At 43.7% G+C, this 15,234-nt stretch overlaps 1 protein-coding gene across 2 annotated transcripts; it reads left to right on the top strand.

Annotated features, from left to right (window-relative positions):
- The first annotated feature begins 3,211 nt into the window (after positions 1–3,211).
- Positions 3,212–14,951, top strand: OPALIN (oligodendrocytic myelin paranodal and inner loop protein). Of its 2 annotated transcripts, none has more exons than XM_025466748.3 (6): positions 3,212–3,638; positions 6,102–6,137; positions 10,048–10,083; positions 10,885–11,004; positions 12,348–12,404; positions 14,404–14,951. In XM_025466748.3, the coding sequence occupies exons 1-6, from the start codon at positions 3,636–3,638 to the stop codon at positions 14,578–14,580; spliced, it is 429 nt and encodes a 142-aa protein (XP_025322533.1). In that variant the 5' UTR covers positions 3,212–3,635; the 3' UTR covers positions 14,581–14,951. The 2 variants fall into 2 exon arrangements, with proteins under 2 accessions (XP_025322533.1, XP_025322534.1); XM_025466749.3 differs by lacking the exon at positions 3,212–3,638 and adding an exon at positions 5,171–5,469.
- Positions 14,952–15,234: the final 283 nt, after the last annotated feature.

Raw genomic sequence — 15,234 nt, 5'->3', positions numbered from 1 at the left:
CTTCAAATATAGCAAATTGAGTATCTCACTTATTTCCTGTGATACAGGGTCATTTTTAACCCAAGGACAGAGGTTCCATCTAATCAAGGACAGTTAGGGAGACTTTGGGGGATGTTTAGAATTTTGTGGTTATCTCAGGAAGGGTAGTAAGGAATCCTGTTTTTTGTTTTAAGCACTCAGTTTGGTCTCAATGCAAAGCGCTCTAAATGCAGAACCACTTATGCAACTGTGTTGTGCTGCATGGGGAGTGTCAAGGTTTTAGGACTTTTCTTTTTGCCTTTACCAGTACCTAAAGGATGGACCCCAATGGGACAAGGGTATGAATGCTTGATGGGTCAGTCAGAGTAAAGGGGTTTATGCTGCATCAAAAAACAACCCCCACATATACAAAATTACATAGGAAAGGCTTATTCCTTGTTCATACTACATGTTTATTTCTGGTGTCTGCGAGCTCTTCCACATTAGCTGTGGCCAGGACTAGGATGAAGGAGCAGCTCCTACCTGGAGCGTTGCTGATTTCTATGGCAGAGTGAAAGAATGACAAATCACACACTGTCTCTTACAACTGCCTGAGAGTGCTATATGACTTCTACTCCCGTGTCGTTGGCCAAAGGAACTTGTATGGCTACTCTTAACTTCAGATTAAGAATGAGATGAACTAGAAATATCTGGCAGACCCCACTAATGGCTCTCACATGTGACATTCATAGATAGGGAAATGACCAGAATCTTTCTGTTTGTTTTAACATTTTACTTCATCACTATTTCCCTACTGGCATTTTAGGTACAGATTTAAAAAACAAAAACAAAAACAAGAATAAGGCCATTTATCATTTAGAATGGTCCAGGTTTTTAAACTGACCATTATTGCCTGGCAAACCATAGTGCGGCAATTTAAATGGTGGTAAGATACAAATGATGAGAGAATCTCAGAGTTGGTGCCCTCCATCTCTTCACCCACTAAAGGGCATTCCTTCTATAGTTTCTAAGAAGATAATTCCCAGAGGAAGAGGGACCACTTATTTCACCCATTCCCTCTTCTTTGAGTGATGGTGCCATGTTCCATTTGCAGAACACCCATGCTCCAATCGTGGTCACCTGGGGCACATGACCCGAGCCAGACTGATTAGCTCCTCTTCCTGGAATTGAAATCTTGATCAAGGGGCAAAAGGGCTGAGATTTTCCCCAGGGAGGATATCCTGAGAAGATGGTGGAAGAGTCTCTGCCACTGAAGCCTCAGTAGCAACCTCGTTCTGCCTTCCCAGAAGGCCTCGTCCTGCCTTTCCTAGCCCTCTCTTCTTTCTGTGAGATCTCCTATACAAAGCCAATCGAGTCTCTCTCCTCCTTCTTAAATTAATTACAGTCCATTTTCACGCCTGTGACCAGAGAACCACAATGGGCCCAGACACTTGGCCAGTGCACCACTGACTAGAGGTCTTAGCCATTCTCCTAAAGGGATACCCTGTCAGTTGGAGGGAGGGGTGGTGGTCAGTGGATGTATAGCAGAGTCAAAAAGGACCTCACCGGCCTTACCCATCATAGACAGCCTTATCCAGAGGGAGCGGGGGCCATGAACTAGAGTCCCTTGGTCCAGCTCTCTGGTCCAGGTATGAGTCTGTGCCCACCAAGAAAAGTTAGAGGCACAAGTTGTACCACTTGTACTGATTTCACTAGTCTAGTCACTGTAAACCTGATCAACCCCATTTGATAGAGACTGAGGCTAGAAGACGTTACTTTACTTGCCTAAGACCACTCAGCTTCCATGATTGCAGCTAAGGCGTTACACACAGGCCTGTCTGAACTTAGCTGTCTCTGTGACGTCCAGACACTAGGACATCAGTGTAGGCATCGGCATCGCTGTGGAGTTTTGGGAACTGGAAGCCCCATGAAGCACAGGCCGTATAGGTCTCGCTCAAGACAGTACCCTAGTGCCTGGATCCCTGGGCCCCAAATCCATTTTTCCAGTGTCACCTGCCCAAACACACGGTGCCACCGTGCCCTCTGTGAGCAAGCCCCAAACCCAGGAGTCAGCTTCCCTGTGCACATTTTACTCCACTGTCAAAACTCACTGCCTCAACCTCCACAGTAAGTCACATGCCCATCCACTACTCTCCATTTCCACTGTTCCCCATCCCAGGGCAGCCACCACCTTTGCTCTGCCAGCCAGGCTCTGGGCTGACACCCTTCCCTTGTGATCCAGGCTTCACGGGGAAGCCAGGTGATCTTTGTCAACAACAATTAGCTCCTGCTCTGCTCCTGCTTTAACTCACTCTGCCTTTTGTTGTTGTTAAGACATTTTTAAGTTAATTAATAATTATTTTCCAGTGCATTAACACTGGCATTAACATATGGCATTATATTAGTCTGAGGAGTAGGATATAGCCATTCAACAATTCTGTACATGACTCAGTGGTAATGGTCATCACAGTAAGTGTCCTCCTAATCCCCTCACTGTTTCACCCATCCCCCTCTTCCCCTCTGGTGACCACCAGTTTATGTTGCTTCAGGAACATGGACCTCCTTCCAGTCTGTGTCTGCTTCAGCCCTGGAGCTTTGCATATGCTGTTTCCTCTGCCTGGGACCTCTTCTCTTTCACACACATCTGAAGTGTCATCTCTCAGGGACATTCAAAGCAACTGTTTCCCAGTCACTCCAATCACTCCTTTTGCTCCTCTCCTAGTGGGTCTCACTTATTCTGATTGGGGTCCATTGGCCCTCGTTGGAACATACACTCCCCAAGAGTCGGGGTCTCATTTGTCTTCATCACCAAGGCCCAGAACCATGCCCAGAAAAACACCTGACATATAGAAAGTGTCAGAGAGATTTGTTGAATCATGATGAGTGCATTCATATAAGTCATCAGATTTATTGGTCATAATTCTGTTGTTTGTTGGCATGGGACTCCAGCTCCCTCACTGTTTCAAAGAAGCAAATTCCTAACAAAGACCTCATAAAAAACATAAAGCATCCATGTCTGTGTCTTCCTCCAACTCTAGGAGGATCTCCTCTCAAAATGTGAGAACAGAAAGGGGGGTGAGGCCAAATCCCCACTAGGAAGCTCATTGACCAGGGAATGTGTTCCCTAGGGCAGCTACAGCCCTGCCTCAAACACAGAGCAGGCTCCAACAGCCATCACTAGGCATCCTCTGTGTTGATGCTGTTGGTGTGCTGCCCCCCACAGCTGCTGGGACAGCGGTCACCAGGGAAGCTTGCAGAGGGGGAGGGTGCGGCCAGCCTCTGCCTGTGGATCCCATTGTTTCTAAAGTGCTGCTCACCACAGAAACCACTACGTTCTCTAGCCAGCTATGGGTTCTTTGCTGAAATGGAGATGTAGCTGAGGAAGGAGCCTGGAAAGCAAGGAGGGAAAAAACCCCCAAAGAGGATGGGTGATCCAGGCCATCCATAGTGGCTGTGAAGCAGGACACCATCTCCCTGAAGGATGGGCAGATGACCTGGCTACTCCCCTGACCATAAATGGCTTGGCCAGAGCTCTCATGGAGCCGCCCCTTGCCCTGTCACGCTTGCTCTCCCAGCTGGATGCTCCTACAAATGTTGAGACACAAGCCAACAACTCCAGCAAGAAAGGAGTTCGCTGAGGGTGGTGTTTGGTGAAGGTTCTTGGGAGGCTGTCAGAAATGGTGAGTAGGCTAGCATCTTTTCTTACCCTACCCTTCTGTTATCGCTATAAAAAATAACTCCCAGGCGTTTAAAGCTCACATCTCCTAATATGAATATGACTGTACCCTCAGTATTATGATTTCAAGGAGCTTGGTTTTCTTTTTTTTATTATTTTCCTATGTGCAAAATACTAATCATTAAAAACAATTCTCATCTACTATTTGCCGATCTCATCTTTTATTTTAACATTAAAGTTTTGTTTTTAAAACTCCACATACAACAAGGGTACAAAGTAGATGTTTCAGCTAAATTCACTTCCCAGTCGAAGCAGTGGGTGTGATGCACCTTTATCCTCATTTGCTCGGTCCACCTTCCATTACGCCATCAGCCACGTAGATACTCACAAGTTACATCGGAACTTTCCAATTTTCTTACTGACTTGTGACACATAATTGGGTGCGACTCAATCAAATGAAGTTTGCTAAGTTAAACGAGGCTACTGGGGTTCCTTTATTAAATAGATTATGAAAAGGAGTTGAATTCTGGCTTTGGAGTTAGGAAGATCTGTGATCTAACCAGACCCGGACCACTTACCAGCAACCTGTCTTGCTGAGTCCCCACACCCGCGATGTAGGGATGTTCCTTTTACAGGGAGGTTATGCATGCGGTGTCTGACACACAGTGTCCCCTTAATAACAGTGAGTAACTACCTGTCTCTCCCTCCTCCCCTCACAAATGGCAAGTTTGTAATAAAGGACACTTGGCCGCTGAGATCTTAATGTGCCATCAGAACTGTTATGTAGATATTGCATGGTGCTTAGACCAGCAATAAGTGTATTGTAACAAATTCCAGTACTTGGAATGTTGCTAATCTATGCATGCAACTCCATCCAATAAGAACTTCCCAAGTGGTTTCCTTATGCCTTGCTCAGAGCTGACCAAGCCACGAGGAGCATGACATGGTGTGACTCCCCCACCACATACTCCCCCACACACCTGGAATATTTTACAGTTCGGAGGGGGCTATCACAGATGTTATTCCCTTTGGGCTTCTTCTGTGAGATGGGCAGGGTGAGTTAACATTATCCCTATTTTAAGCCCGGGAAAATAGATTTGCTGAGAGGAAATGGAGACCAGAGACTTAGAGTCACTTTTCCAAGGCCACACAGTTACTAAGTGACTGAGTCTGGACTGGTAATCTAGATCAGGTGACTGCAAGCCCAGTGTTGCCCCACCCCACGCAGCTGCCTCTCTAAAGGACACTGCCGCAGATTCTCCCCACCCAAACTGATGTGATGTTTTTCTCTCCATGAGAGCACTGTAGCGTATTTCTACAAAATAGGAATGTCTTTCTGAAATCGGCCAAAATCTTCGTCATCCAGATATTGGTAAACAGCACATGCAATGGCCCACTTGTTGCTGCCCCCCCTCTTCTGCTGTCCCCCCAAAGGAAGCTTTGTCTTGGGCCTGCTGACATCAGTACTCAGTATTCACTGATGAGATAAGGCTCTGGGCAGATGTGTTCAATACAGTGGCCACCAAGTGTCCTTGCAGCATTTGTGGGCTTGGTTGATATTAGCAGGATGGGCAGCGGTTAGGTCCCTGGAGCAAGCAGACACAGGCCTAAGGTGGCCCAGATAGTCCTCTTGCTCTAACATTGTCCTAGAAGGTGTCTATCTTGGTCTCAGTAAAGAGCAGCCTGGAAAGATTGGCATGGGCAAGCCCAAACTGCAGTGACAGAAGATGAGCACAGGGAGCAGGGAGGAGCCACAGCAGGATTGGGCAGGCTAACGATTTGGTGCCCCATGGAGCTCACGATCTTTCAATATTGCCTCCATATTTGGGGGAGAGGTGAGGCTGGGTGCTGATTGAGGGGAGGGTGCAGAGGGTTACTTTCTCTTTTCTTGTCCCGAGCAGCTCTGCTCCAGCCTGGCAACTGTGCCTTACACTCAGCGCCCACAGAAGCCTTGTCCTTCTCAGGCTCTCTCTCCTGGGGAGGGGGTTAGGAGCAGGTGTTCTTGCTGGAGCATGCCCCTCGTGGGTCTTACTTCCTACCCCAAGCAGAAAGTACCCAGAGCTTCTAACTCCCACAATTCCCTTCCTAAAAGGAGTTCTGGGGAAAAACAACTTTCAGCCCTTTGCTGAATTTCTAATACTCTTTGCTGCCCGTGGGTTGGGACCCCCACCAGGCAATCACTGGCTGGCCCCTTTATCTGGCCCTGGCTGGGGATCTGGGTGGGGATGGGGGTTGGGGTGGGGGAGAGAGGCAAGACTGACTTAATATGGGGAAGGACTCAAGACCCTAGCCTCCTCTGCTCCTTCCCTCTTTGGGGGCCAAGATTGGAAGCAGAGGTTGGGGGCTGACTGAGCCTGTGGAATCAGTGAATTTCCCTGTGACCCCCGTGGGTACATGTCAGTCGGTAGAGGGGTCAGGAGCCTGACTGATCATTCCCAGAGTGCTTATGTTTGCTTCTCCCCTCCAGGGTTTCTCACTGAACTTCACACTGCCAGCCAACACGGTAAGTTCTGCAGGCTCAGTCTCCAGGCAGGTGCATGCTTGCCTAGGGGTGAGGAGGGGCAGGAGGAGCGCCCACCTTCACGTGGGCCTCATGCTGAGGGATGAATTGCTGGTTTTATTTTTTTTAAGATTTTTTTAATTTGTTTATTTGACAGAGAAAGCACAAGTAGGTAGAGTGGCAGGCAGAGGGAGAGGGAGAAGCAGGCTCGTGTTGAGCAGGGAGCCCAGTGTGGGGCTCGATCCCAAGACCCAGGGCCATGACCTGAGCCGAAGGTAGCCCCTCAACCACTGAGCCACCCAGATGCCCCGAATTGCATTTTCAAAGGCACTTCTGAATAGTTGGGGGGAAGGGGCTGAGACAAATTTTTTCAATTATAAAAGCTATAAATAAACATTTTGAAAGTAAACTAGAGAAAAAAGATCAACACACCTAAATTCTGATCAGCAAAAAACATTGGTGTCTCTTCTTCTAGTCCTGTTTGACTTTGCATACATTTTGACATTTGTTCTCTGTGCCATTATGTTCTTACTCTACATATTATTTAATATAGATTTTATGATAAATATTTTCTATCAGCCTTTACAACTATAACTGGGGGATGTTACATGATATTCATTTAAGTGAATTATTTCTTTAATTGATTAGCCACAATTAGGAATAATTTTGTAATAAAAAGCTAAATCCTTGTCTGCATTTAAGAGGATTTCTTTACTCTATGTTCTAGAAGGGGTGTTGTTGGGTGTTGAAGTTTATGGCTCTAGACTACGGTGTTTAGTTACAAGTCAGATGGAGCTTGTAGTTGCTGACGGCATGTAGTTCCAGTCCACAGCTGATCTGTCTTCTGCTCTCTGTCTTCTGTGCATAGCGATAACATAGCCAGGGGAGTTTTCTGCCCAGATGTGGTGTTATGATTGAGCCAGACATTTTCCTGGCCCAGTTTCTTAGTGGGTTTGGCTCTGCCAAATTTTTCTGATAAGTTACATTGTTGTTCAAAGAGAATAAATTGAATTTACCTGATTTGGAGGATGTATACACCAGTGTTCATTTTTACTGGAACATGGGGGCATCATCCTGGAGAGCACGGAAAGGGGCAACCTGGACTCATTGCTGCCTTCTGGCGCCCACTCCTGGCCACCCTGGATCTCTGTCCCTCGACTCCCCTGGCACCCACTCTGCCATCCCACAAGGGCCCTGCCTTTGGAATCACCCTGTCCTGCTCTCTCTGCTCTCTGCTTCAGCCTCTGACTGTTGTCCTCATACAAATTCCCCTATCCCTCTCTGTACCTGTCAAGACCTTCTCATATGGTTCCTGCTTAACTGAGCAGGTCTGTAGAGATCCCAGTTTCTGTCTTATCCTGGTTTTTGGCCTATCCTATGAGGGTAACTCACAAGAAGGCATTGCTCAGGGCTGTGGAGGTGAGGGGGGGTGAGAGGGAAACTCTTCATGATGCTAGTCATCACTTTGTGTAATGCCTCCTTTATTAATAGCCCATTTCTCTGGGCACTGTCCCTTCCTCCCTTTGAATCTATGTAAGGCAACCAACCATCCCAGTTTGTCTGGGACTGCCTGGTCTTAGCATTCATGTCCTATATCCTGGGCAAGTACCCTATCTGGCAGTTACATTTGACTGCATAACCCTTCCGTTTTGGGGGCACCTGAGCAGCCTGCTCTTGATTTCAGCTTTGGTCGTAATCTCAGGGTCCTGACATTGCACCCTGGGTCAGGCTTCACACTCAGCGGGGACCTTGCTTCAGGATTCTCTCTCTCCCTCTGCCCCTCCCCCTGCTCTCTCTCTCTCTAAAATAAATAAATGAAACTTAGAAAAATAAATAAATAACCCTTCCCTTTGGTGCTCCTGAATGACCAGAGATGCCAGTGCCCTGGGAAATAAGGGAGAGGTGAATACCTGGCCCATCAGAGCCTGTCTGCAGGGGGTTTGGAACAGGGGAGCATGTGTAAGTCGGTTTCTGTTGAGCCATACTGAACCATCAAGTACAAAAACCGGGTTGGGGTGCTACATTTGGTCTTGGAACGCAATGTAGCTAGCACATGGTTAAGAACATAGACCCTGGATCTACCACTGAGGGCACTTACCACTTAGGGCTGTGTGACCTCACACACGTTGCTTCACTTCTCTGTGCTTCTCTCTTCTCTGTAAAATGGGGGTCATTATTGTTTTTCTTCACTAGCTGTTGCGAAGAACAAATGAGCCAATACAGGGAAAGTACTTGAAGAGCCTGGTACTTAGTAAGTTCTCTGTAATTGTTAGCTGATACAGTTAGCAGGGCAGAAACATCCATCTGGAGAGAGAAAGAAGGGCAAATGGGCAGAGAAGAGCACGCGTGAAAGGTTACGATGCTCAGGAGAGATAGAGAGGTCCCAAGAGGTACGGCTCCAATCCCTGGAGAACCCAGATTCCCTCTGGACTTGGGCTCCCCATGGCACCCTGCAGCTTTACAGTTAGCTCCTCTTCTTCCTTCCTTCCTTCTTTCCTTCTTTCCTTTCTTTCTTCTTTCTTTCTTTCTTTCTTTCTTTCTTTCTTTCTTTCTTTCTTTCTTTCTTTCTTTCTTTCTCTTTCTTTCTTTCTTTCTTTCTTTCTTTCTTTCTTTCTTTCTTTCTTTTCTTTCTTTCTTCTTTCTTTCTTTTCTTTTTTCTTGCCAAAGCCAGCCCAAGTGAACTCTACAGACAAGAATGTTTTACCTGAAACAATATCCACTCTTCCCACTACCCTGAGGAATAGAACACTTTAGGCAGATGGCAGCCCTGAAGTGCCCCGGGCGGGGGGGGGGGGGGGGGCAGTGTGTGTGTGTGTGTGTGTGTGTGTGTGTGTGTGTCTGTATTTAGGCAACAGTGTAATCAGTTAAGTACAAATCCCTCCTCTGATGGGCGTTCTTTGGGAAAGAGACCTAGGCTTAGAATTCAAACACCCAAGTTTATGTTAGATTTATAGTTACCCCTGGAACCTAGGAAAAGACCCATAAGTTGTCTAAGATGTATTCCACTTTTTCTAAGATAGAGACAACAAGTAAAAGCCCAGGCCCTGGGCACTCCAATGTGCTCCCTGAGGTTGAGAAGATTAAGTAAATAATAGGTCTGACCAGAACTTTGCCAAGTTTAGGGGAAACATGGAAGCGTATACTTCTGATGCTCACTGGATCCTCATAACAACCCTAGAAGTAGGGACTAACATCCTGATTTTACAGACGAAGTGGTGCGGTCCCTTCCTTTGCTTGAGTTGAGAAATTACCATTTTGTTCCAGGCAAATGTGAGCCAGGGACCCCTGCTCTTAACCCCACCTACTGTAGCTTACACCAGCTAGTGGTGAATGTAGAACTTTGTCCCTTGAGATTTAGTGATCTATGGAAGACTCTCACCTGAAATATCTCATAAATGGGTGAAATATGATTCCCTCTCCCTTGAGTGGAGATATGGACTGGACACATGTATTCATGGATATTCACAACTTCAGATACCCCCCGAAGCCACTTGCTTCATTGTGTATTTGAAAACAAGGAAGGCTCCCTTGAAGAAACTTGCTTCCACCAATTCTTATATTTGTTTTCTTCCTAGCAACGTGGACAAGTGGCCCAAAGGATGCTGGAAAGGGTGTAGGGACTAGGGACAGATGAAAGCCTTTCTGAATTGTAAAGTGTTTTACGGTAAATCCAGAGGCGGAGTAACAAAGACATTTGAATTTCTGAATTCTCTCTTTATAGCCAGATTTCATTCCTTCTTACTGGAAAGCAATCGAGTAAGGTTCTATTTGGCAGTTGTCATCTGTTCTCAAAAGAAACTTGAGCAAAAGAGTGAGCTTTAGTCATTATAGCTTAACCTTTGATGGGCTCTCTTGTATAATGTGCACTGTGTAGATTTGGGCTTTTTAAGATGTATGTTCTTTTTCCACACAGACTTCCTCCCCAGCTGCTACAGGTGGGAAAGAAGCAGTAAGTATATCACTACATTATGGAACCTTGGGTTGGTTACTTATAAAATGGGAATAATAATGCTCCAGCCATTTCCTACTCATGTTTTGAGGATTAGAGTTCGATATGTGAACTGTTGCCAAGCATAGAATCTGGCTTAACAATTACTCTTCTGACCAATTTAGCCCCCAAAATGAGGGAGAGGGGCACCTGGGGGGCTCAACAGTTGAGGATCTGCCTTTGGCTTAGGGCATGATCCTGGGGTGGTTATAGAGATTCTGCAGATTATCTTTGATATTTCCATACAATATACAAACCTGAAAATTTAGGTGGAGACAAGTGTGGCTATTTCCACTCAGATCAAAACAAAATGGAAGTTTTAAAATTGATTGCTTAATGGATATAGTGTAAATAAATGTAAAGATCCGCATCAAAATGATGTGGGATATAACTTTTTACTTTTTGCCAAACTGGTTAAAATAGTATCTAATCTTTGCTTTGAATTATTTCTCAGCTTTTGCTATGTTGATGAGACATCTGTATTTCTGTTCCTAGGAAGAGCCTGTTCATATCATTTGCCCATTTTCCTACTGGATTATCACTCTTCTCCCATTGATTTAAACTATGTAGATTAAGTCCCAGGACATGAGTCATTTGTCATATATAAATTGCAAACATTTTTTTCCACAGTATCTTATTAACCTTTTGATTTTGTATATGACACTTAGAGGTTGTGCACGTTTTTGTTTTGTCTTATTTTTAATCAACTGAATTATTCCTTTATTCTTGGAAAACCTGACTCTGCCCTTCTCTGTGTGCCAGGACTGTGGGCCCTCTCTTGGATTAGCAGCAGGCATCCCGTCCCTGGTGGCCACAGCCCTGTTGGTGGCTTTACTATTTATGCTGATCCACCGAAGAAGAAGCAGCAATGAATCCACCGAGGTGATTAGCAGCTTCTTTGGGTTTGGCTGTATTGGCAGGAATCAGTATTTCAGTGAACTGGCCTTGGACTGAGAGTGTCAGGATTTGAATCTGTTTCCTGGGGAGACGATGGTGGACATCCTGCCCCTCAATTTCCATCTCAGACTCATCTCAGATGCCAGCAGAGCCAATCTATCACACATCCTTCATTTTAGGAAATCCGTGGCAACAAGGATAGTATTTGGGGTGGCAAAAAGTAGCAGTGGAGAGGGACATGTATTATCATGGCAAATGCGCATCTGTGGGTGTGTTTTCTAAAGTCAAGGAAAAAGGGCCTAAGCTTCATAAAGGAAGTGGAGACAATCTCAGGAAAGGTAGGAGACTAACAGGTACTGAGGTGTCTATGGTAGGGATACGCCCACAGGTATGTGGCTCTGTTTACCTTTGCACTTTTTCTACATCTGAACGCACATCAGTCACAAGGGAATCTGCCAACCCCACCCCTTCAAATGCTGGATTGCTCTGGAGACCATGCTCAGAATTCAAAGGCCACCCAGACAATGTCCAAGAAATTTCCATGGTTGTAATACAACTGTGTTGTGTGGACACTGGGCTCTAATTCCATCCTGTATTTATGAATGATCCTGGTTGTTCTCATATTGATAAGCACCAACGGGAGATAGACACAATAGGCTCTTACCCCGGCTCTGCCACTTTATGATTTATGTGATCCTAAGTAAGTGACTTCACATTTTCTGTGCCTTGGTTAGTTCTACTCCAAAATAGGAGTTATAAAAACTACCCTCCCTATTTTAGGAGGTAGGCAAAGTTCTGAGGATGGACTGAGATCATGGTTATAAAGATGTGTTGACAAGTTGTAAACTTTAAACATATTAAGGTGTATTGTGGTTGTTGGTAGTGTTATTTAAGTCATAGTTTCTTAACCTTCAGTGCACTTTAAAAATCATCTAGATTTTTATTACAAAAAATATCAATCACCAAAACGAATTTAGTTAGTATCTCTGGAAAATAGAGCTGTGGTGTGGAAAATTTTAAATATATACTAGAGAGTATAATGAATCCAATTATCGAAATGTGGCCAATCTTCCTTGATCTTTACTCCCACCCACTTCTCCCTGCTGTCAATCCTGGGCTATTTTTGAAGTAACATACAATGGTATTTCTCATTTATGGATTTTTTTGGGTAGTTATTATCTGTTTGCTTATTTTGTTTTGTTTTTAATGCTTTCTGATGATTCTTATGTGCATGCAGGTTTAAGAATCACTGATTTTAATCATGAGCATGGGCAAATGCTGTGACCTTTCATCTCTTCCTCCTTCCTTATTTATTTTTACCAACTTAGGAAAGTGAGAGGCCATGTGAAATTTCAGAAATCTATGACAATCCCAAGATTGCTGAGGTAAGAGCTCTGGGTTAAAATCACTGTATATCAAGGGAGCCCCTGGGTGGCTCAGTCAGTTAAGCCTCTGATTCTTGATTTTGGCTCAGGTCATGATCTCAAGGTGGTGAGATTGAACCCTGCATCAGGTTCTGAGCTCAGCAAGGAGTCTACTTGAGATTCTCTCTCTCTCTTTTTCTTTCTCTCTCTCTCTCTTCCTCCCCTTTGCTTCTCACCCCCTCTGTCTCTCTCAAATATTTTTTTTTGAAAATCACTATATATCATTGATACATGCAAGCTGAGGGTTTTTAAGCCTTCTGTGTATAGGAGAAGTACAGTGTGAACACCTGTGGAAAAGAGGCAACCCAATGAAGCTCAGGCATAAAGGAAGTTCTCACTATATTTTTATTGGCTGGATAGAAATTCAAGGTTGAATTAATATTAGAAAATCCATTTAACATTATTTAGTTCACTGAAAAATTAAAAGAGAAAAATTGTGTGACCATCTCAATTAGGAGAAAGAGTCCAAAAAAATTGAAAGGCCATTTGTGATTTGAACTCTTAGCAAACCAAAAACAGAGTAGAAACCTGAAATAAGACATCTTTTTAAAAAAAGTTATAGCAAACATCATACCTAAAGGTAAAATATTAGTGAATTCTCTTTAAGATCAGAAACAAAACAAGAATGCTATATTGAATACAATACTATTCGATATTAAATGTAATTCAATATTGTGCTTTAGGTTCTAGTCAATGCAGTAGGATTAGAAAGAGAAGTAGAAATTAACTCTATAGGGGGAATCCTTTCACAATGTATATATATGTCAAATAATCACATCATACTCTTTAAACATCTTATAATTTTGTTTGTCAATTATACCTCAATAAAGACTAAAATGAGAAGAAAAAGAAGTGGAAATATAAGACTGGGAAAGAAGAAACAAAACTTCATTATTTGCAGATGTTATGATTATCTACATAGAAAAGCTAATTATCTACAGATAAAGTATTAAAATTGAGAGATTTTTAACAAATTTCCTAGATATAAAATCAATATACAAAAGTAAAAGACCTAAATAATGAGAGTTACATACCAAGCTCCAGGATAGGAAGTCTCAAGAGCATAAAGATGTCAAAAACACTCAAATCAATCTATATGATAAATGTAATTCCAATATAAATTCCAATAGATTTTTTTCCATGGAACCCAATAAGATGCTCCTAAAATCTATGTGGAAGAAGGTAGAAAAAAAAACCCTTAAAAAGTAGCAATGAACAGACAGAACAAATAGAAAACAAATAGGAAAATGATACATTGAAACCCAACCATATCAGGACTTTACTACACATAAGTGATCTAAATACCCCAATTAAAAGGCAGAGATATAAACATCAAATTTTTAAATCAGTGCCTATAAAAACAAGATCCAGCTATACACTGTCTGCAAAAACTCACGTTAAATATAGAGACACTAATAGATTAAAGATAAAAGGAATGAAAAAGAAATACCATACTAACATTTAAACAAAAGAGAGTTGAGTAGCAGAAAAGATCTGCCAAGGCGTTAAGCTTGGCAATTGTAGGCCTTTCCTCATTTGTTTTCTCTCAAGGATCGCATCCTTCCTTGCCTGATGTCCAGTGTCTTGAAAACTATTGTTTTATTTTTTATTTATTTTTTAAAAAAGATTTTATTTATTTATTCATGAGAGATACAGAGAGAGAGAGAGAGAGAGAGAGAGAGAGAGGGACATAGAGGGAGAAGCAGGCTCCATGCAGGGAGCCCGATGTGGGACTCGATCCCAGGTCTCCAGGATCACGTCCAGGGCCAAAGGCAGCGCTAAACCGCTGAGCCACCCGGGCTGCCCAAAAACTATGGTTTTAAATGTTTTGTGTTTTTTTTTTTTCTTTCTGACTATTGGTTGTTTTAGGTGGGAGGGTAAATCTGGTTGTTGTTGTTCCAGTTTGGCTAGAAGCAGGAGCCTTTGCTCTATTTTTGAAAAATCTGTTTGTTTTCTCAAGAATCCTAGGAGGTCACCCACACATGAGAAGAATCTGATGGGAGCAGAAGGAGCCCATGTATATGTGAAGACTGTAGCAGGAAGCGAGGAGCCCATGCATGACACTTACCGTCCTGCTGTCGAAATGGAGAGAAGGAGGGGATTGTGGTGGCTTATGCCCAGATTGAGCCTGGAATGATGCAGTTCAGTCAAGGAGCAGATCTGGAGCTGGAACAGAGCTTAAAATCCAGGGATTCGCGCTCAGAGCGAGAAGAGATGCCAAGCTGCTTCTTAACCAATCCAAATTTCATTTGCAGATCTGGAAAACTTTTGGGTTGATTTGTCTCTGTAGGTGACAGAGCTAAAGATTCATCCCAACATTCAGATCTTGTTGTTTAATAAGCAGTGAAGCACCAAGTGAGATCCAGAAGGAGCCCTTCGATCCTCTTCTCGACCTATGCTTTTCTTTATGATTTGGGGAAAGGGGCTTGATTTCTGCATGTCTTGTCTTTTTATCTTTTTCCACATCTCTTTTCTCAGAAAAAATAAAACAAAACAAACAAACAAAAACCCCATCACACCTGGTTTCCATGGGAAGGGTTGGCCAGAGCCAGCGTGGTGCAAGTTGGGATATAAATAAAACTTAAAGGGGATGTATGAGGGGAAGTAATTTCTTATTTCTGAACATCTCAAAGTAGAAATCATGGGGAGTCATGTGTTCCCTGAGCACTGGGATAGCACAGAGCTGGGTCATTCATTGTTCCCATGTGTGTCTGTGATCAGAGAGTATTTAAGGAAGACAATTCTAAAATAGACTGTGTGTGTGTGTCTGTGTGTATTGAGGGTAAATAGA

This window comes from Canis lupus, chromosome 28 (assembly GCF_003254725.2).
Source record: "Canis lupus dingo isolate Sandy chromosome 28, ASM325472v2, whole genome shotgun sequence".
Lineage (NCBI taxonomy): Eukaryota > Metazoa > Chordata > Mammalia > Carnivora > Canidae > Canis > Canis lupus.
This window is presented reverse-complemented; position numbering and strand designations above follow the sequence as displayed.